The sequence below is a fragment of the Lepus europaeus genome, chromosome 9, assembly GCF_033115175.1.
Source record: "Lepus europaeus isolate LE1 chromosome 9, mLepTim1.pri, whole genome shotgun sequence".
In the NCBI taxonomy this organism is placed as follows: domain Eukaryota; kingdom Metazoa; phylum Chordata; class Mammalia; order Lagomorpha; family Leporidae; genus Lepus; species Lepus europaeus.
Genome location: NC_084835.1, coordinates 59211586 through 59234333, shown reverse-complemented (window position 1 = coordinate 59234333; position 22748 = coordinate 59211586). Strand labels below are relative to the sequence as shown.

At 43.0% G+C, this 22748-nt stretch overlaps 1 protein-coding gene and 1 pseudogene across 6 annotated transcripts in view; both read left to right on the top strand.

Annotated features, from left to right (window-relative positions):
- The window catches only part of ANKRD12 (ankyrin repeat domain 12), a 145820-nt gene extending 124107 nt beyond the window's left edge, over positions 1–21713 (top strand). For 4 of the 6 annotated variants that reach the window (XM_062201369.1, XM_062201365.1, XM_062201367.1 and 1 more), the window contains 4 exons: positions 3188–3286; positions 12653–12796; positions 18287–18382; positions 18885–21712. In XM_062201369.1, the coding sequence (XP_062057353.1) occupies positions 3188–3286; positions 12653–12796; positions 18287–18382; positions 18885–19070 (525 nt within the window). In that variant the 3' untranslated portion in view covers positions 19071–21712. Of the gene's footprint in view, positions 1–3187; positions 3287–12652; positions 12797–18286; positions 18383–18884 lie in introns of all 6 variants that reach the window. The other 2 variants (XM_062201368.1, XM_062201370.1) reach the window with 1 other exon arrangement.
- On the top strand, positions 3549–6005 carry LOC133766549 (putative monooxygenase p33MONOX; annotated as a pseudogene).
- Positions 21714–22748: the final 1035 nt, after the last annotated feature.

Sequence of the window (22748 nt, the reverse complement as noted above, 5' to 3'; positions counted from 1 at the left end):
TTTCACATAAATAAATAAATATTTTAAAAATAGATAAATACATTTTTAAACTAGTTCAGGGCCAGCATTGGCATAGTGGATGGGTAAAGCAGCTACCCGTGGTGCCAGCCTCCTGCATGGGCACCGGTTTGAGGCTCAGCTGCTCCACTTCTCATCCAGCTCCCTGCAAATGTGCCTGAGAAAGCAATGGAAGATGGCCCAAGTGCTTGGGTCCCTGTGCCCACCTGAGGGACCTAGAAGAAAATCCTGATTCCTGGCTACAACGTAGCACAGCCCTGGCCATTGCGGCCATTTGGGAAGTGAACCAGCAGATGGAAGATCTCTGTCTCTCCCCTCCTTTTTCTAACTCTACCTTTAAAACAAATTAATAAATCTTTTTTTCAAAAGAATAAGAAGTTTGCTCTCCTCAAGACTTCTTAAAACCTTTAATATGTTAGTTGGGACTCTCCTAAGTAAGTATGTATATCCAGTGTTTTCCAGACTAACTTGTTGGAACCATTTCCCTGAGATCATCTCTGGAGACCCGGTGTTCTTGGAACATACTTTAGGGAAAGCTGGTTTTCAAGCCGGCGCCACGGCTCACTAGGCTAATCCTCCGCCTTATGGCGCCAGCACACTGGGTTCTAGTCCCGGTCGGGGCACCGATCCTGTCCCGGTTGCTCCTCTTCCAGGCCAGCTCTCTGCTGTGGCCAGGGAGTGCAGTGGAGGATGGCCCAAGTCCTTGGGCCCTGCACCCCATGGGAGACCAGGAGAAGCACCTGGTTCCTGCCATCAGATCAGCGTGGTGCGCGTCCGCAGCGGCCATTGGAGGGTGAACCAATGGCAAAAAGGAAGACCTTTCTCTCTGTCTCTCACTGTCCACTCTGCCTGTCAAAAATTAAAAAAATAAATTAATTAAAAAAAAATAAAGCAAAGGGCTCAGAAACAAAACTACATTGAGCTAGCCTTATATAAATGTTAGAATGAATAAAATAATAAAAAAAAAAAGAAAAGCTGGTTTTCAGAGTAGACTGCAACATTTATTACTTTGCCCCTGCTGATCTTTCCATCCTCATATCCTACCATTCCATACCCCAGATTTGGTGTCTAGGAACTCAAGACTGCCTGAGACCACCTATGGATTCCATACTGTGTCTTTGTTTCATGTCTTGAGTCCTGTGTTTGGGAATTAATTCCCTTCCTTCTTTGCCACAGTCACTCATTTCTCTCATTACTCTGGCTCTTCCCTTAAGATGGAGCTCAGGCATTACTCTCCCAAGAAGCTTTCGGTGTTCCTTGACCTAACTACAGGCCTATGTGATTTTGCAAAACTCCATCAGTAGCACCAAACCATCTACTGCAGCTCTTGTTGAATTTAAAGCAATTCAGTTCATAGAACATAGAAATTAAGCCAGTGTATTACTGTGATCAGAGATCTGAAAAGGGATCAGGCTCAGTAAGGTGGCGTCCACATTTCCCACATTACGAATCAACTCATTTGACCTCATAGGCTTTTCAGCATGCCGTAATTCCTGTGTACTGATTATAGAGTCTTAGTAGACCCATGTTTGGTTCTTTGTAAGAGGTTTTCGTATATGTTGTACAATTCCTAAGGCACCGCATCAGGAAGTAGGTAAAACCTGAATGTCTGATTTTCATATGAAGTTGACAGTTAAAGCTTTCAGAAGACCCAAGTAAGTTATTTTACCATGGCATTCAGACTTGAGAGATCTTATTTTACTGCATATGCTGACGATAATTTTAAGCAAAGAAAAGAAGGGGGAAACACATACTCATGGATCATAGCTGACTTTTGCCAATACTTGGAAGTCTCTTTACATTAATAGTGGAGCTCTTGCATGGATAGTCAACCACCTTAACCTTATGGCATTTACTAGAAAGCACAGTCCAGCATCCTATCAAATTAGAATTGAACCAGTGAGCTTTTTGGAGTATGGATAGACAAAGTTATATGGGAAATCATGTAATAATAAGTTTTGAAAAACCATTAAAGAATTTGATCTACTTTTATATATAAGGTAGTTCCACAAAATGTAACTCAGGATTTTAGTGTATTTTTATCTGTCTGCAAAAACACTTACTATACAGATCCCTCAACTGCTGTAGTCTTCAGAAGTATTTGTTCTGTGTGCATACCAGCTCTTCTGTTCTTGTGATTCCTTCCTCAGTCCCTCCCTAAATGATCATATACTAATACTCTTGTTTGTTTGTTTTGCCTTTTTTTTTTTTTTTTTTTGACAGTGGACAGTGAGAGAGAGACAGAGAGAAAGGTCTTCCTTTGCCGTTGGTTCACTCTCCAATGGCTGCCGCGGCCGGCGCACCATGCTGATCCGAAGGCAGGAGCCAGGTGCTTATCCTGGTCTCCCATGGGGTGCAGGGCCCAAGGACTTGGGCCATCCTCCACTGCACTCCCGGGCCATAGCAGAGAGCTGGCCTGGAAGAGGGGCAACCGGGACAGAATCCGGCACCCCGACCGGGACTAGAACCCGGTGTGCCGGCGCCGCTAGGCGGAGGATTAGCCTGTTGAGCCATGGCACTGGCCCATATACTAATACTCTAAAGAGAGTCTCTCCATAGTAACTTCCTTAGTCTCTCTAATTTGTTCTTTAAAATTTGTTGTAGCCTCAGAATCAAAACATCTAAGTGGGCCAGCGCCGTGGCTCAACAGGCTAATCCTCCGCCTTGCGGCGCCGGCACACCGGGTTCTAGTCCCGGTCGGGGCACCGATCCTGTCCCGGTTGCCCCTCTTCCAGGCCAGCTCTCTGCTGTGGCCAGGGTGTGCAGTGGAGGATGGCCCAAGTGCTTGGGCTCTGCACCCCATGGGAGACCGGGATAAGCACCTGGCTCCTGCCATCGGATCGGCGCAGTGCGCCGGCCGCAGCGCGCTACCGCGGCGGCCATTGGAGGGTGAACCAACGGCAAAAGGAAGACCTTTCTCTCTGTCTCTCTCTCTCACTGTCCACTCTGCCTGTCAAAAAAAAAAAAAAAAAAACATCTAAGTGTACTAGAGTGCTCTGATGTGTTTCAGATAGAATTGGATTGACAGAGAAATAACAGTTGTATAACTGGTGTTGTGTTTAATTCACAAAACATCAAAATTTAAGTAATACACTAAATGAATTTGATTTCAAAAGAATAGCTCATTATTATAAATAAAACTTATTTTTAATTATATTTTTTCAATTAGATTACACCACCACCTTCATTGTCAGATCCACTTAAAGAACTATTTCGGCAACAGGAGGTTGTAAGAATGAAACTACGTTTGCAACATAGCATTGAAAGGGTAAGATTTGTTTATATTGATGCTAACAATAGCAAATTAATGTGTCTTTTGTGAATTTTTTGTTAGTGGATCTTTATTTAAAACCATTTTGAGAAACGGTTTTTTTAATCTTGTGCTTATTCAATTAGATGGAGAATTTTTAACTCCATTTTAGGATAGCTGCTCCCATAATTACAATTCATGTTGAATATATTTTTAATTTATAAAGGTCTTTAGTAATTTCTCTTCATTTATTGATTTTGTACAGCTGTTGCAGTAGATTCCTAATGGGTCATTTGGCTTTCTTCATTTTAAATCATTGTTTTTTGTGTATCAGCCTACTTTAGGGCCAAAATGTAAAACACTTACAAAAGCTGTTCTAGTTGTCCTTTTAGGTCTGCCTCACCATCTGCTTTCTAGTGGTTAATCTTGACGTGAATTGACAGGACAAGCCGATGTTCCCTGGTCAGTGCTGGGGACTTATGTTTTTGCTGCTCCCCTTACCATGGTTTGAGTCTGGACAGTGCCACAGCCTCTCAGGGTACCTTGGTCTATGGAGCCTCTGTAGTGCCAGAGTTCAGGCTGCTGGTGGCTTTTTGTCAGCGGGAGAACCAAACCTCTGGATGGATTCCTAGAAAGCCTCACTAGCTGGCAGCAGCTGGAAAAAGTTCATCATTAACATCTGTTAGCATGGTTGTCATATCATTTCACTGTGGTGGCAGGGACTTGGAATTCTATGGAGAAAGCACATGGATCCCAGTCCTTCAGTGGCTACATGACACCAGAAATGCCTGCTCTTGATCTCAGGGGCCTCAAGGCAAGATGTCCCTGCCCACTAGGATGTGCTGCCAAGCATTTAGCTATGAGAATGCCCTTGAAGATCCTGCGCTCATGACTCCTCCTCCACGAGACATGGACAGCATCCCCTAGAAGCCAGTGATTCCAGAGCACAAGTATCAGCACCTTGCCAAGGTGGAGGAAGGAGAGGCCAGTGCGTCTGCCCCTGCCATGACTCTGTCAGCATCCACTGAGAGTATAGACAAGGTGCCAGTGGTGAAAGCTAAAGCTACCTATGTCATCATGAATTCGCTGATCACAAAACAGACCTAGGAAAGCATTCAGCATTTTGAGCAGTGGGCAAGAATGAGAGATACTGGCTACACACTCAACAAAGGCCTTATCACCAAGGAGAAAGAGTAACTGTGACTGGCAGAAGCACTCCCCAAAGTAAAGCTGCAGAATTCAGAAATCACAGGAGAAGGGCCAGGGCTGTGGCGTAGAGGGTAAGGCCAACCCTGTGGTATAGCGGATAAAGTGGCTACCTGCGTTGCCGGAATCCCATAAGAGTGCCGGTTTGAGTCTTGGCTGCTTCCACTTCCATTCCAGCTCCTTGCTAATGTGCCTGGGAAAGCAGCAGGAGATGGCCTGAGTGCTTGGGCCCCTGCACCCATGTGGGAAACCTGGAAGAAGCTCCTGGCTCCTGGTTTTGGCCTGGCCCAGCCCTGGCCTGGCCATTGCAGCCATTTGGGGAGTGAACCAGCAGATGGAAGATATCTCCCTCCCTGCCTTCCTCCCTCTCTGCCTCTGCCTCCCTCTTTCTCTCTCCCTCCCTTTCTCCCCCTCTACTCTGCCTTTCAAATAAATAAAATAAATATTTAAAAAAGAAAAAGAGGGGCCGGCGCCATGGCTCATTTGGTTAATCCTCCTCCTGTGGCACCGGCATCCTGTATGGGCACCCAGTTCTAGCCCTGGTTGCTCCTCTTCCAGTCCAGCTCTGCTGTGGCCCGGGAGAGCAGTAGAGGATGGCTCAAGTGCTTGGGCCCCTGCACCCGCATGGGAGACCAGGAAGAAGCACCTGGCTCCTGGCTTTGGATCGGCGCAGTGCCAGCCGTAGCGGCCATTTGGAGAGTGAACTAACGGAAGGAAGACCTTTCTCTCTGTCTCTGTCTCTGTCTCTCTCTCTCTCACTGTCTATAACTCTTTCAAATTAAAAAAAAAAAAATTAAAAAAGAAAAAGAGAAATAGCCCGTGTCAGCCTCATCCACCAAACAGCAGCAGTCACTCTTCCCCTAAGTAGGGGCCCAGAGACTGGTTCTCTTCTGGCTCCTCCACAGCCCAAATCTTAGCACCATGGGTTCTAAAAATGAGGATAAGGACAAAAACTCAACAGAGAAAAGGAAACCTGTTTGGACCAAGACCCCTCCAAAAGTCTGATTCTGAAGGTTTAATCCATCTAGGCCTACAGAGGAACCCAGAAGCCCTTGCCAATGGAACTGATACATGCTCAGGCCACCCAAATGGCTGAAGACCCAGCAACCTTCAGGTTGCCCAAGATAGACATCCCAGTGATAGAGGAGAAGAAAACACTGCAGTGGACCCATCACCTCAAACCCCATGACTTGAATGTGTTTACACCCACTGGCTTCTAGAGCCTTCTAGAGACCCTGGATAGAGGGCCTCTTGTGCCCTATTCCCCTTTACCTCAGCTCTGTCATGGGAAAGGCTTTTTAAGGGATTTATTTTTTATGTGAAAGGCAGAAATAGATCTTCTATCCACTGGTTTACTCCCCAAATGATTGCAACAACCGGGGCTGGGCCAAGCCAAAGCCAGGAGCCAACAGCTTCTTCCAGGTCTTTCACATATGTGGTGACAGGGGCCCAAGGACTTGGGCCATCTTCTGCAACTTTCCCAGGCACATTAGCAGGGAGCTGGTTCTGAAATAGAGCAGCCAGGACTCGAACCGGCACCCATGTGGGATGCCAGCACTGCAGGTGGCAGCTTGACCTATGCCACAGTGCCGGCCCTATGGAAAGGCATATTTTTAAAAACTCCTAGGGGCCAGTGATATGGCATAGTAGGTGTAGCATCCCATATAGGCGTCAGTTCAAGTCCTAGCTACTCCACTTCCCATTCATCTCCCTTCTGGTGGCCTGTGAAGACAGTGGAGGATGGCCCAAATACTTGGTTCCCTACACCTATATGGGAGACCTGGAAGAAGCTCCTGGTTCCTAGCTTCTGATTGGTCCAGCTCTGCCAATGTGGCCATTTGGAGTGTGAATCAGTGGATGGAAGACCTCTCTCTGTGTCTCTTCCTCTCTCTGTTTGCAACTCTGCCTCTCAAATAGATTTAAAAAAAAAAAAACTTTTTAAAAATAAACAAATAATAAAAGCCCCCTAAAGTTGAGGATAGGGTAGGAGACATAATTGGTTTTGGGGAAGCATTAGTGCAAAGCCTGTTCTTACCATGTGGAAGAGACTATTTTGTACTGCTTTATTAAGACTCTCTCTTTGATAAACAAGAGGTCTCATTACCTGTTTTTGTACTATTTATCCTAGACAAGAATTTAGTTGTTGCTTAATAGATAGTGTTTATGCTGTTCCAGATCTTAGGTTCTGGGTTCTTTAACCACTGTCAACATGAGCCTTCACAAATCATGACAAATCAGTGTTCACTGACGAGTTAGACAACTTGGTCCTCTTGACTACTGGTGCTGTGCTCCAGCCTGGCCAGGAGGGGACCTCTGCAATGTTTGAGAGCTAAGTAGAGTTAAAAACCAGTCTTGGCAGAGATCTCTCTTTGTGAGGCTTTTGAAATTGGGGTCTCCATTGCCTTCTGGTAGAGTTGCTGTGTCCCTCTACCGTACAGCCTGTTTTTCAGTTGGAGGCACACTTATTTTATACATAGCAAACACTAGTCCTGTAAATCTTTTCTTGCACAGTAAAACGAGATTAACTGCAATTTGATTGAAAGCTAAGGAAGAAAGCCGGCGCCGTGGCTCAACAGGCTAATCCTCCGCCTTGCGGCGCCGACACACCGGGTTCTAGTCCCGGTCGGGGCACCGATCCTGTCCCGGTTGCCCCTCTTCCAGGCCAGCTCTCTGCTGTGGCCAGGGAGTGCAGTGGAGGATGGCCCAAGTCCTTGGGCCCTGCACCCCATGGGAGACCAGGAGAAGCACCTGGCTCCTGCCATCGGAACAGCGCGGTGCGCCGGCCGCAGCGCGCTACCGCGGCAGCCATTAGAGGGTGAACCAACGGCAAAGGAAGACCTTTCTCTCTGTCTCTCTCTCTCACTGTCCACTCTGCCTGTCAAAGAAAAAAAAAAAAAAGCTAAGGAAGAAAATTCAGTCTACTGATTTTGTACAGAGAGATGGATGTTAAGCTTTAGTCAAGATGATGAGTAGTTAGGTGATCATCTTGAAGTTCATGTAAAACTAGTGTTGCCTTATTTTGATTTTCTTATTCTGATCAGGGCCTGAAACTTTTGAGTGTAGGTTGGGGGGTGCAAACAAAATCTTGTAATCGGTATTGAAGAATTCAAATTTTTTCTATTTTTTTGTTTTTTAAGACTCATTTATTTATTTGAAGGCAGAATTCGAGAGAGATCTTTCATCTCTGGCTTACTCCCCAGATGGCCGCAACAGCCAGGGCTGGGCCAGGCTGAAAAGCCAGGAGCTAGGAGCTTCATCTGGGTCTCATGTGTATGGAGAGGCCCAAACATCTGGGCCATCTTCCACTGCTTTCCCATGCCATTTGCAGGGAGCTGGGTCGGAAATGGTGCAGCCTGGACTCAAACCAGTACCCACATAGGATGCTGGCACAGCAGATGACAGCTTAACCTTCTATGCCACAGTGCCAGCCCCCAAATTTTTTCTATACAAAAACATTTTTCACCAACATGAGCTTCATACTTGGATGTAACACATACCTTACTGAGGAAAGGAAATAGAGAAGCTGCCTTTTAACTTTTCATGGTGTAAGTTCAGTCTTTGTGTTGAATGCTGTCTCAAATACCTTTTGTTTTCTTCTTTTGGGTAAGTACCATGTTTACATAAGGAACTGACCTCCCCATGGAGAGGTCCTAGGGTCTAAAATCACCAAGACAATCAATTTGTTATGTCTTCTGATAAGATCTCTTCTTTTGACAATAAACTTCCTTACTACTGTCTCAAAAAAAAAAAAAAAAAAAAAGGACAGGGGAAAAAAGCTTTTCTAGTTATTTATAGAAATTAAAATCATCTCACTCTGATTTATAAAATTAACACCGTTGTGATATCTTTGGGAAGGGTCAGGGATCTCTGAAATGTGATGTAAGCTATGATCCTTCCTTATATGCACATACGCACATCCTCATATGCAGACAAAATCGTGTATATAATTTGGTTCATAAATGATTGACTCATGAAAGCAGAAGTTCTTCATCTTTTTTGTACAGTTGAACCCTATAACAGTTGGGGAAATTTGGAACCTCTTTCTCAAATCATGTTTTTGAATAAAGTAAACTTCATAAAATTTTAAGAAGAAACAACAAATACAAACAAGTACTGATATAGAACTTAGAACACTATTATTATTGACCCATCATCAATAAATAGTTTGTTAGCATAAGAAGTCAGGTCCATGTTACACAGAAGTTTAACAAATAACAAAATGACAGAAGAACCACAGTCCTGTGTATTATAGTAGCAGATCTAATATGAGTGCAGTAGTCCCCTCACCCACTTATTCATTGGGGATGTATTCCAAGACCCCCATGGATACCTGAAAGCACAGGTAGTAGCAACATTATATATATGTGGTGTATACTTACACATACATACCTATGATGAAGTTTAATTTATAATATAGATGTAATAAGAGATTGACCACAATAGTAATAAAATAGAGCAATTTTAATTTTAATAATACTTGTAGTCACATTCTCTGCATTCCTACTTTTGAGCTTTGGGGTCATATAAAGTTTACTTGAATACAGAGTACTGTGATACTACAAGTTGATCTGGTAATTTGTTCAGATGACTAATGGGTAGGTAATATACACAACATGCATATGCTGGGCAGAGGAATGATTGACATCCAGACAGGACAGAGTATGATAACTCAAGATCTCCTCACAGTTCTCAGAATGACATTTAGTTTAAAACTTTTCAGTTAATAATTGAAGGCACAGAAAGCAAAGTCACGAATAAGGGGGAACTATAATAACTACTGGAAATTTGAAGAAGAAATTAGTATAAATTTTTGAGGGAATATCTAATAATTAAAATGTAAATTGAAAGTATTTGTGATTTCTGTGGATAATGAAGCGCAAATATTTCTGCTTTGTAGTTTGTGGACTGCATTTATAATTGAAAGAAATGCTATTGGGAGTTTACTGAAAATAAAATTTTTCCCAGTTGAAGTTCACAGACTTGACAAAGAGATCTGCCATCTACTGGTTCCCTCCCCAAATGGTCACAACAGTCAGGGATGGACCAGGCTGAATCCAGGAGAAAAAAAGGAGGAAATGTCCAGCGCTTTTTTTTTTAATAGCGATGAAGTTTTTGGATACTTACTTCAAAATAACTTGTACTTAATAAATCATAAATGTTAGACTTACCTCTTTTGAGTACCATTTGTCACATAAGAATTAAGTTAATTAGTATCATGTTTCCATATCTTTTCACTGATTTGATTTAGCTGGATATAATATGGCATGCATTCTCCAACATGAGAAGACTAAACTTCTTGTCAGTCAGGGAAAGACTGTGGATCTTGGTGGAGAGGAGAAGATAAGACCGAGCCTTTTTATTCTCCTTGTCTAGTCTCCCAGACAAGGCCAATAAAATGAAGCCTAATGTCCTATTACTGGGGACTTCCTGGCATCACTGCCTCTTTGCTGGACATTCTACCTGGCAACAGTTCACAAGGTTATCCCCATTGATGCTGAAGCTGAGAGTATATGGTTATCCGCGTCTAGCCAGGATCAACATGAGTTAGGTTCTACAACTGGACCCTAAGAATTCAGTCTGATAAATGCAGAAAATCTTAGGTCATTTCATTAAGCTTATGATGGGTGGCTCTGCATATTATATAATTGGAAGGTGCTGTGATTGACAGAGGTTTATAAGGAGTTGGCATCAGCATATGATACATTTATTTATATGAAAATATTCATTATAAAAGAGAAATTCACCATAAGCAAAAAGCATGAAATTATGCTTTCAAACAAAAACTTGAATATGAATTTTCATAGCATTTTTTTTTCCTCAAGGAATCATTTGCTATCAATTCTTTTTTTAATTTAAAGAATATAACTTCATGCATTTAACATATGCAGATTTGGGAACATGATGATTCTTCCCCCCCACCTCCCTCCCACCCATAGTCCCTGCTCTCTTCCTCCTCCCTCTTCCTTTCCTATTATTTTTTACAGGGATCAATTTTCAGTTAATTTTTTTTTTTTTAACAGGCAGAGTGGACAGTGAGAGACAGAGAGAAAGGTCTTTCCTTGCCGTCGGTTCACCCTCCAATGGCCGCCGTGGTAGCACGCTGCGGCCGGCACACCGCGCTGATCCGATGGCAGGAGCCAGATGCTTCTCCTGGTCTCCCATGCGGGTGCAGGGCCCAAGCACTTGGGCCATCCTCCACTGCACTCCCTGACCACAGCAGAGAGCTGGCCTGGAAGAGGGGCAACCGGGACAGGATCGGTACCCCGACCGGGACTAGAACCGGGTGTGCCGACGCCGCAAGGCAGAGGATTAGCCTAGTGAGCCGCGGCGCCGGAATTTTCAGTTAATTTTTATAAGATTAACTGTACTCTGAATTCACTGATTAGTATGAAGGAAAAAAGAAGAAAAGAACAAAAACATTGTTCCCCGACAGTCAAGGCAAGGGCTGTTCAAGCCATCCCATCTCAAAGTGTCAGTTCTGCTCCTGTAGATTACATTTTAAGTACTCTATTAGTTACCACAGAACAAAGATACCATGTGGTATTTGTCTTTTTGTGACTGGCTCATTTCACTAAGTATAATGGTTTCCAGTTGCATCCATTTTGTTGCAAATGATGGGATTTCAATATTTTTGTACCCCTGTGTAGTGTACATAGGAGCATTTTTAAATAATAGACTCACAGCAAAAAATCTATAGGTGAGGTAAAACATTACCTCTGCTCTGTGAGGACTTGCCTGAGCATGAGAATTAAATTTACATAAGACAGATTATCAGGAGAAAAGCATACATATTTATTTCATGTAAGTTTTAAGTGATAGAACTTATAAAGCTTAACTGCTTTTATGCTAGGTTGAACAAGTAAAGGGAAAGTAACACAAAAGGAAAGTATAGTTAATTTAATAAGGTCTCTTTGTATGCACTTTTCTTTGCCTTGACTTTGCATCTCTGGTAATAAGAATGTTTCTTTGGGGACCAGTGTTGTGATATAGCAGGTAAAACCAACACCTGTGACTCCAGCACCCCCATATAGGAGCCACTTTGAGTCCCAGCTGTTCCACTTCCAGTCTAGCCTCCCTATTAGCACACCTGGCAACACAGCAGAAGATGGCCCAAGTTCTTGGGCCCCTGCCATCCACATGGGAGACCAGATGAAGCTCCTGGTTCCTGGCTTCAGCCTGACCCAGCCTTGGCCATTTTGGCCATTTGGGGATTGAACCACTGGGTGGAAGATCTCTTATCTCTCTTACTCTCTCCCTCTCCCCGTCTCCCCCCTCTTCCTCTTCCTCTTCCTCTCTCCCCTCTCTGTAACTCTGCCTTTCAAATAAACAAATCTTAAAAAAAAAAAAAAATGTCTTTCCTCCTAGTGTAGGGAGGGTATCTTTCCATTGGAAATTTTATCTCCTGCTTTTGGGAAGAAAAGGGGGCAGAATGTTCTTAATCTGTTTTTAGGTGACTACCTCAAACCAGTCCTTATGTCAACGGGGTATATTTTGGGGTGGCATATTCTGACACCCTTCAAACCCACGTGTCTTTCAACTGATGAATGGTTAAACAAAATGTATATCCATTAAATGGGATATTATTTGGCCATAAAAAGAGATGAAGTACATTTAATTCATGCTACATTGTGGATGAACCTTCAAAATATTACGCTAAGTAGAAAAAGCCAAACACAAAAGCCCACATGTTGTTTGACTCCACTTGTATTAGATGTTCAGAACAGGTAAATCCATAGAGACAAAGGGTAGACTCATGAATGCCAGGAGAGAGGGAGGAGGGGTAGTGGAGGGTGACTGCAAATGAATGTGGAGTCTTTTTCAGTGTGATGAAGATGTTGTGGAATTAGGTAGTGATGGTTGAACATCTTGGTGAATATATTGAGGCAGGGGGGAAGGACAGCAAGTATGGTTATCTTCTTAGAATCTGTTATCTTAATAAAAATTTTAAAAGCCACCATTAAACAATTTAATAAATAATTTTTAAAATGCCAGTTTTGAAGAGAGAAAATTTATTTACACTTTTAGAACACTAAGAACTCTAAAAGATTCTTAAGCCATACTGTGAAGAAAAATCTATTCTGAGACTCAGGTCTTTAGTATGTTTTAAGTTCTTTAGCATGTTATATTTCATAAACAGGTTGTTGAAGAATTTGGGGCTTTTTTTATTTGTTCAACTAGGAAAAACTCATTGTGTCCAATGAACAGGAAGTTCTACGGGTTCATTACAGAGCTGCAAGAACTCTGGCAAATCAAACACTGCCTTTTAGTGCTTGTACTGTCTTACTGGATGCGGAAGTGTACAATGTACCATTGGATTCTCAGGTAAGATGCTCATTGATAATTTGAGTGCTCTCAAAAATGCACCCCAGCTGTGTTTAGAATGTATTTCCATGGAAGAAAGTGAAATTCAGCAGTCATTAAAGCTCAGAGGGAAAAAAAAATTCCAAACCAAAAATCTTTCCAGATCAGCTAAAGTGCTGTAAACATTAGAAGTTTATATTACAAAAACAGATAATCATAAAACCCTTAGGTATTTAGATTCATGCTCTTAAAGGTAACTTATAATTTGTTGCTGAAGTAGATATTAGACATTAGTTCTGCCCTTTTACCAGCTGGAAAGATGTTCTGTGTGAAAAACAACACATGACAGTAGAACACTAGGTCGCAACACAGCCAAGTAGGACCAGGCTTCTGGTGTGATCTTGTTTGTGGGTAGAATAAATTAATTCTGAAAAACCAGAGCTATATTTTTAATCGAGTTTTTTGCCCACATGTAAATTCTGTGACTTCAGAACCAGCCCACTTAGTTACCAGAATTTTTTGTGTCTTAACATACAAGAAAGAAATTCACTCATTAGAAGAGAAAACAATGACTAAACTATAAACATATATAAAAAATGTGAGTGAAGAAATGCTGTTTAAAGCAAGGAAACCTAATAATCTTCATACAAAAGATATAGGGTGTTTGATGTAGCCATGAAGACCCCACTTGGGATATTTACATTCTATATCTGAGTGTCTGGGTTTGAGTCCCAGCTCTGCTCCCCGTTTTAGTTTCTGGCTAATGCATACCCCAGGAGATAACAGGTGATGGCTCAAGTATGTGGTTCCCTGCCTGCCACATGAAAGACAAGGATTGAATTCTGGACTCCCAGCTGTAGCCTGGCCTGCCCATCCCTGGCCATTACGGGCATTTAGGGAGTGAACCCACAGGTGGGAGAGCTCTCTGTATGTATGTTTGTCTCCCTCTGCCTTTCAATAAATAAATTAAGACTGAACTAGATGTGTAGGCCACCAACTGCTTTATTTCAAAAGGAAGTGTTTATAGAGATATCTGAAGAGGCTGTTAAGATGAATAGTTGGATCTTAAGAAAGAACTGTTTGACTCTAAGGAATAGATATCAGAGAGGCCATTGAGGGACTTTGTAGAATTTCCAAATTTAAAGATTTCAATTTGAGACCTGGCTGCTCCACTTCCAATCCAGCCCTCTGCTATGGCCTGGGAAAGCAGTAGAAGATGGCCCAAGTGCTTCGGCCCCTGCACCCACGTGAGAGACCAAGAAGAAGCTCCTGGCTTCGGATCGGCACAGCTCCGGCCATTGAGCCCAATTGGGGAGTGAACCAGCAGATGGAAGACCTCTTTCTCTGCCTCTACTCTCTCTGTGTGACGCTGATTTTCAAATAAATAAATAAATCTTTAAAAAAATAAAGATTTATTTATTTGAAACACAGAGTCACAGAGAAACAGAGGCAGAGAGAGGTCTTGCCTCCACTGGTTCACTCCCTAGTTGGCTACAGCAGCCAGAGCTGCGCCAGTCCTAAGCCAGGAGCTTCTTCCGGGTCTCCCACATAGGTACAGGGACCCAAGAATTTGGGCCATCTTCTACTGCTTTCCCAGGCCATAGCAGAGGGATGGATTGGAAGTGGATCAGCCAGGTCTCAAACCAGCACCCATGTGGGATGCCAGCACTGCAGGCGGTGGCCCCACCAGCCACGCCACAGTGCCAGCCCCCAACTATTCATCTTAACAGCCTCTTCAGACTTCTCTAAATATTTCCATTTGAAATAAAACAGTTGGTGGCCTAAAGTTTGACATCCGCCCATCTAGTTCAATCTTAACTCATTCATTTATTTATTGAGAGACATATAGAGAGATCTCCCATCTGTTGGTTCACTCCCTAAAGGCCCTTAAAAGCCAGGGATGGGTGATCCAGGCCAAAGCTACAAATCCTAGAATTCTGATCATGTTTCTACCTTTTTAAAAATAAACTTTTAGTATTAAAAGAGATTCAATGATAAAAATCCTAAACAGTCAAATCATCTTACTTTAGGACCATGAAGGAAGTTATAGCTGCTAAAAATGTGAGTAGTTTGGGCTGGCGTTGTGGCATAGCAAATTTAAGCCACTACCTGCAATGCCAGCATCCTGTATGGGCACCTGTTCAAATCCTGGCTGCTGCACTTCAATCCAGCTCCCTGCTAATGCACCTTGGAAAGCAGCAGAGGATGGCCCAAATAGTTGGGCCCCTGCACTCATATGGGAGACCTGGAAAAAGCTCTGGACTCCTAGCTTCAGCTTGGCACAGCTATGGCCATTTGTGGAATGAACCAGTGGATGGAAGATCAGTTTCTCTCCCCCTCCCTCCCTAACTTTGCCTTTCAAATAAATAAAAATAAATGATCTTTAAAAAAAGGAAAATGAGGCCGGCGCTGTGGCTCAATAGGCTAATCCTGCGCCTGCAGTGCCGGCACACCGGGTTCTAGTCCCAGTCGGGGCGCCATATTCTATCCCGGTTGCCCCTCTCTGCTCTCTGCTATGGCCCGGGAAGGCAGTGGAGGATGGCCCAAGTCCTTGGGCCCTGCACCCACATGGGAGACCAGGAGAAGCACCTGGCTCCTGGCTTCAGATCAGCGTGGTGCGCCAGCCATAGCAGCCATTGGAGGGTGAACCAACGGTAAAGGAAGACCTTTCTCTCTCTCTCTCTCTCTCTCTCACTCACTCACTCACTCACTATCTACTCTGCCTGTCAAAAAAAAAAAAAAAAAAAGGAAAATGTGAGTAGTATAAATGGGGATTTGGAACAGCAGCTAAGACGTCACTTGGGATGCCCACATCTGTTATGGGAGTATTTGGATTCAAGTCCCAGTACCAGAACTGCTTCTGAGTCCACCTTCTTGCTAATGGCACCCTGGAAGGCAGCAGGTGATGGCGGAAGTACTTTAGTCCCTGCCACCCACATGGGAACTTGGATTGTGTTTCTAGCCCCTGGTTGTTTTGGACATTTGGAGAGTAAATCAGCAGATAGAAGATCTCTCTCTCTCCCTCCCCCTCTCCCTCCCCCTCTCCCTCTCTCCTTCCCTCTCCCTCTCCCTCTCCCTCTCCCTCTCCCTCTCTCCCTCCCTCTCCCTCCCCCTCCCCCTCCCTCCCCCTCTCCCTCTCTCCCTCTCTCCCTCCCCCTCTCCCTCTCTCCCTCCCCCTCTCCCTCTCTCCCTCCCCCTCTCCCTCCCCCTCTCCCTCCCCCTCTCCCTCCCTCCCCCTCTCCCTCTCTCCCTCCCCCTCTCCCTCCCCCTCTCCCCCTCTCCCTCCCCCTCTCCCTCTCTCCCTCCCTCTCCCTCTCCCTCTCCCTCTCCCTCTCTCCCTCCCCCTCTCTCCCTCCCCCTCTCCCTCCCCCTCTCCCTCCCTCCCCCTCTCCCTCTCTCCCTCCCCCTCTCCCTCTCTCCCTCCCCCTCTCCCTCTCTCCCTCCCTCCCCCTCTCCCCCTCTCCCTCCCCCTCTCCCTCTCTCCCTCCCTCTCCCTCTCCCCCTCTCCCCCTCCCCCCTCCTCCCCTTCCCCCCTCCTACCCCTCTCTCCCTCTCCCCCTCTCCCCCTCTCCCCCTCCCCCTCCCCCCCCCTCCCTCTCTCTCCCCCTCTCTCCCCCTCTCCCCCCCCCTCCCTCTCTCTCTCCCTCTCTCTCTCTCTCTCTCTCTCTCTCTCTCTCTCTCGGGTTAGGCTGCATGTCACTGTGACAGCACCGGTAGTAATCACCATGGCAGTGGTGAGAGATAGTATTGGAGTGAATCCTGCCAGTGTGCCCAAGCATTGCAATGAGGGCTTTAGAAGCACTCTAAATTCTCAAACAAGCTTAAGATAGATATTCTTGGAGTTTTGACACAGCAGAGTAAGCCACTGCTTATGATACCAGCATTCCATGTTGTAGTGCCAGATCCAGCTCCCTACTAATGCTCCTGAGAAGGCAGTGGAAGAAGGTCCAGATACTTGGACCCTGCCACCTATGAGGGAGACCCAGATGGAGTTCCTGGTTCCTGGAATTCAGCTTTTCCAGCCCCAGCTGTTGCAGCTGTTTAGAAAGGGAACCAGCAGATGAATGATTTTCTCTTTCTGTCTCTCTCTCTCTCTCTCTCTCTTTCTCTTTTTCTCTTTCTCACATTCTCTCTCTCCCTGGCACTGTGCCTTTCAAATAAATGAATAAGTAAATCTTTAAAAAGAGATGCTTTGTACTTTTCAAATAAATAAATAAGTAAATCTTTTTTAAAAAGGCACTCATATTACAGAAGAGAATATTAAAGAGTATATAGTTCAAGATTATACAGTAAGGTACAGAGTTCAAATTTGAATATAATCTATCTTAATTCCAAAGTTAATTTTTTTTCTTAAAGATTTTATTTGAGAGGCAGAGTTACAGACAGTAAGAGGGAGAGACAGAGAGAAAGGTCTTCCTTCTGTTTGTTCACTCCCCAGATGACTGCAATGGCTGGAGCTGTGCCGATCCGAAGCCAGGAGCCAGGTGCTTCCTCCTGGTCTCCCATGCAGGTGCAGGAGCCCAAGCACTTGGGCCGTCCTCCACCACTTTCCTCTTCCCGGTCTCCCATGTGGGTGCCAGGTCCCAAGCACTTGGGCCATCTTCTACTGCTTTCCCAGGCCACAGCAGAGAGCTGGGTTGGAAGAGGGGCAGCCAGGACTAGAACCGGTGCCCATATGGGATGCCAGTGCCGCAGGCAGAGGATTAACCATAAGTACCAGGGCACCGGCCCCCCAAAATTACTATTCTTAAGAGTTGCTATAAAGTTTCTTTGTGTGCACACCAAAGGATTAGTCATGAAAAAATGTCCCCTGCATCTGATAAACCTTAACATTAAAGTTAATTTTTTCAACTTTTATTTAAAAAATATAAATTTCCAAAGTACAACTTTTGGATTATAGTGGCTTTTCCCCCCATAACCTCCCTCCAACGTGCAAACATTAAAATTAAATCTGCGGCTGGCGCCGTGGCTCAACAGGCTAATCCTCCGCCTTGCGGCGCCGGAACACCGGGTTCTAGTCCCGGTCGGGGTGCCAGATTCTATCCTGGTTGCCCCTCTTCCAGGCCAGCTCTCTGCTATGGCCCGGGAGTGCAGTGGAGGATGGCCCAAGTGCTTGGGCCCTGCACCCCATAGGAGACCAGGAGAAGCACCTGGCTCCTGCCTTGGGATCAGTGCAGTGCGCCAGCCGCAGCGTGCCAGCTGCGGCGGCCATTGGAGGGTGAACCAACGGCAAAGGAAGACCTTTCTGTCTCTTTCACTGTCCACTCTGCCTGTCAAAAAAATAAATAAAATTTTTAAAAAATTAGATCTACAATCAGTTAATGCCTTAATAATAATGTCAGAAACACAGTACTTCATGTGGTGTACCTTTTTGAAAAACATCTTTGACTCAGAGCAATAGGATTCATCATTACTAAAAAGAGCATATGCCATAAAAATGTTACAGTTGCACGTACATTTTAAAGTGGTTTGTTGTGTTTTATGATATTTACTTTTAATGTTCTCTTTCAGTCTGATGACAGTAAAACTTCTGTAAGGGATCGCTTTAATGCAAGACAGTTCATGTCTTGGTTACAAGATGTGGATGATAAATTTGACAAATTAAAGGTATGTATGTTTAGCAGTCAGTTTAAATGAGTGGCTCCCCCTTCTTAACAGAAACTGCAGCAGTTAGGAAGGAAACAGTGACTAGTCCTGAAGTCTCTATTGGCTACAGCTGGAAAGATAAAGGGACGTAGAGACCCCGAGTCCCTTTTAAGAACTAATACAATATAAAGGAGGGGCTACCAGTGTAGGTCTCTGTGTGCACTATCAAGTATACCTGTGCACTGTATTTTGCAAATCTGTAAGGAAAATTGAGATTGTGAGTTACTTCAAAAGTCATTTCTCTCTGGGTTTTCATGATTCCTTTGATAATTTGAAATCTTCTAAATTTAAGGAGTATTTTCTCAAAATTAAAGTCTAAAAGGAACGTGAAGTTACAGACCCAAAAGTAGTTAGCATGTTGCTATGAATAGGGTAAAGCAGAAATGGACTTATAAGTTGAAGTAAATTTCTCAACACAGCAAACTTATCAGACTAATCGATTAATTCTTCTCCTCTTAAATAGACGTGTCTTTTAATGAGGCAACAACACGAAGCTGCAGCTTTAAATGCTGTCCAGAGACTGGAATGGCAGCTCAAACTCCAGGAGCTTGATCCTGCCACCTATAAATCTATCAGCATCTACGAAATCCAGGAGTTCTATGTTCCCCTCGTTGATGTTAATGATGACTTTGAATTGACTCCAATATAGCAGTCGTTGTTTCCTGATGGCGTTGTCCTGACCGGATGTGCTCCAAGTGCTACACTGTGGAATACTGCCTTTTGACGCAAACACTGATGTTACGCCTTTGAATTGGTTCAGTTGAAGTTGGCTGTGTAGTCAACCCACTGTCACTTGATAAGAAATAAGGCTTATTTTGGATCTGAGGTCCAATCAGTTTCTAGCGGGAAACTGTTCCTTATGTTGGTGGAAGGTAACAGTTGCATTAGAGCATGTTGGCAGACTGTGGCAGGCGTTGAAAACGCGAAGAATCTGCTAACAGCGCTGGAAGTTGTTAGCTCTCTCATGTGATGAGATGACCACTGGTGTTCAGATCTCTTTCAGGTTTTATTAGAAGATATCCGTGAACTACAAGGCTTAATTTCTACCAAATAGTTTCTAATGTGGAAGAAAAACTTGGCACAAAATTTCTTGAGTTTAATACATCTGTAAATTAATTGTACATTTTCTTTTTGAAAGTTTTACTATTGTCTTCCTTTTTAATAACTTATTTTATATATATTGTGCAGATGTAAATCTTGTAATTAAAGGTCACAGTGTATCCAAAGGGATTGGTAGTGAGAGCGTGTACAGAGAAATAACTGTAAACTGTTTCGTCCCCTGTTTTATTGGACCAAAGTCGTGGTGTGTGTGGAGCACAGTAGTAGTGTGTTCAGGTAGCAGAGCTGCGGTAGGCATGCACGTGTTTGAGTTAGCTTGTTTTCCTCACCATAGCTGTAAGAGTCGTGACTTGGTTGTACCGCATGCTTCGGTGATTTAACTCTCTCCATAACTGATGCCTGGAGCAGTGTAAGGCGTTTCATGCTCGTCTCCTGTGGTAGAGCTTGTGACTTACTGTGTTGGGCCTATTATTTAGAATTAGTCAGACAGAGAAACTTAGCTCTTTTCTCATCTCACAGTAGAGCCTGTTTTCCCCCAGGGGAAAAAATGCCTTTGAATGAAAATTCTAAAATTGTAAATGTCTATTTTAATACTCAGCAATGAATGAATCTGTGAATATATGTAAATATGTTTAATAAATTTTATTGGTCATGTTATATCATTGTAAAACTTTTTTACATTGCTTAAATTTAATGTTTTAAGCTTAATAACCTTTGCACTTTTAAAATAAAAACTGAGTACTAGGATCAAAAAAGATATTTGATGTCAAAATAAGGAAAGAAATTAAGAATATTCCAATTGATCTCTGAAATGTTTATGGAAAATTAATTAACATGTATTTTTCCTTGTATCAAGAAGCAAAGCATATAATTTGCAAAATTTTATACTTGCAATAAGACTTGGTATGCTATTTTATAATAAAATAATTAGCAATATACTTAGAAAAAGTCCGGTTTCTCCTGTAACATGATATAGATGAAATATTCAGGACTATTTCAGATCTGGAACCTGCTGCAGAACTTGTTCAGCATTTTTGAATGGAAAATGAAGTTAATGTAAAATTCATCATAAGTATATGAGATAAAATTTAAGAAACTTTCCACAATCCTTTCTTGAATTCTGCTTTTATTCTGATAGAGAAAAGTGAAGAGAAGAGATAAGGGGTGACGTGACTGAAATTCACTAGCAAATTGGCTGTCCCAGATCATGGGAGAGAATATTGAAGTTTTTGAGTGCAAAGGTACATATTAAGCTTCGGGATATTGGAATTTTTACATTAATTTATATTTTAATTCTTACTGTACTTGGCATGCGCAATAAAGCAGCACGTGTAAAAGCTACACAGTGCAAGGACTTTATCATAAAGGTTGCTGTAGTTTTCTTTAGAGTTTAGGTGAAGGATTTGTGGCCCTTTTTGTTGGATAAGTGGGCCAGAAAGGCAGGGTAGATTTTGAAGCACTGGTTTTGTTGAAGTTAAGTTTTAATTAAAACTGGGAACATGAAAAGCTAACTTATAAAAGCAATACTTTTAATGCAAAAAAATGTAATGCAAACTTGTTTCTACTTTTGCCTCAAAAGGAAATTTGATGGGATAGTGTGGCAAATCGTAAAAGTCAAAAACCAGATTATTGAGCCTTGAAGTTGTAGAAAATAAGAGGGGTAAGTTTCCCGAGCCTTTCCTTCTGCTGGTCCACTCAGGAGCGGGGAGGGGTGGAGCGGGGCAGGGCTGTCACTGTTTGGCCAAACAAAACAGGCTCCCCCAGAGACAAGCAAGCAGGCGAGAATCTGGTGAGCTTTAGCCGCGCCAGCTTTGCCATCTTACCCAGGTCTCGCTCTTGAGTGGTACCTCAGAAAGCTGGAGCCTCCTGCCTGGGTCCGCACATCTCCTCTGTCAGGTAACTCGGAGCTAATGGGGACAGCTTCAAGTTACTGCCTTCTCATTGGACATTTCTAATCAAGGAAGTTGCTGAGGGCTTCTGACATCGAAGATAATCTAAAACCCTGAAATGCTAGGGAAAAACGTGGAATGGGCTGTATACCTAAAAAGGTTACAGGTTCTGAAAGAAAAACAAAAGTGGTTAGTTTAATCAGTGACTCTTTTTAAACTATTCAAATATCATGAACAAGATACTAAATTGTACCTAAGGATTTGTATTTCTTTAAATCTTGTTCTAAATCATATCTGTTTAATAAATGACTAGTTGATATTTGTGCATGTTATTTAATAAAGAGTTATATTTTTATAGAAAAAATAAGAGTGAAATGTGTGCTAAATTTTTTTTTTTTACTTAATTTCTCTCCCGTATGACTAAGCCAAGCACCAGTGTTTAGTTGGGCAGCTAGCAAAACTGCAGAAGCATTCATCCTGAGAGAACAAACAGCCTTTCACGTTCAAATCTTGATTAATGACGTCTCCGCTAAGATTTGAATGAAGTATTAGATATGCCGCAAACTTCATGACTGCAGAAATATCAGGCAAAGACAACCTAATGGGACTTAGAATTGTAGTTATCTAGATACCAATTGTAGGGACAAATGTGTGATTTTCTTTCCCAAAAAGTTAGGAATATTTGTATATCCTATCTCTAATATGCTAACACATAAAGACTCAAGATTTTAAATCAAAGAAATTAACTCTAAAATACATGAGTCAGTCTATATTTAAAGAAGGGCATTTTCATCACTTGTTTAAAAGATCATTTTCAAACATTTAACGTAAAAAGATGATTACAAGAGATGTTAATATCTTGGGAAAGCTGAAGTTTAATGGTTAAAATATGTGGTAACTCATCATTTGCTTAGTGGCTTCTTGGAGGACCTTTTTGTAACCTGGAAAGGAGTTTTATTTAACAGTGAAAAGCACTCGTAGAAGGATTGGCTAGGCTTTTCCAGCGGTTAAATGCTATGCAACATCTACAGAGAGTGCAGTTCTACACGTGTGGCATCTCTGTTGCAGGAAATGGCGTATCACATTTTTTGCCTAAAGATAAGCCCAGTGTTGGCTCACACGGGGATTCCGTTTTTTGGTCAAATAGACTCCTTGAGCCAAAGAACTACGTGAGGCACACTTACTGAGTCCTGCATTTTTAAAAACGGTACCGCATCCAAACACCTGACTGGTCCTAGACAACCAGCATTTAGGTAGCCATGCTGTTAATATAGATATGGGAGATGCATATGTTTGCAAGTTAAGGAGCCCCACCTGTCCACCTAAGAACGTTTGTCAGGCCCTGCCTTGATTTTTCTTATGTGTTAACAGTTATGCAA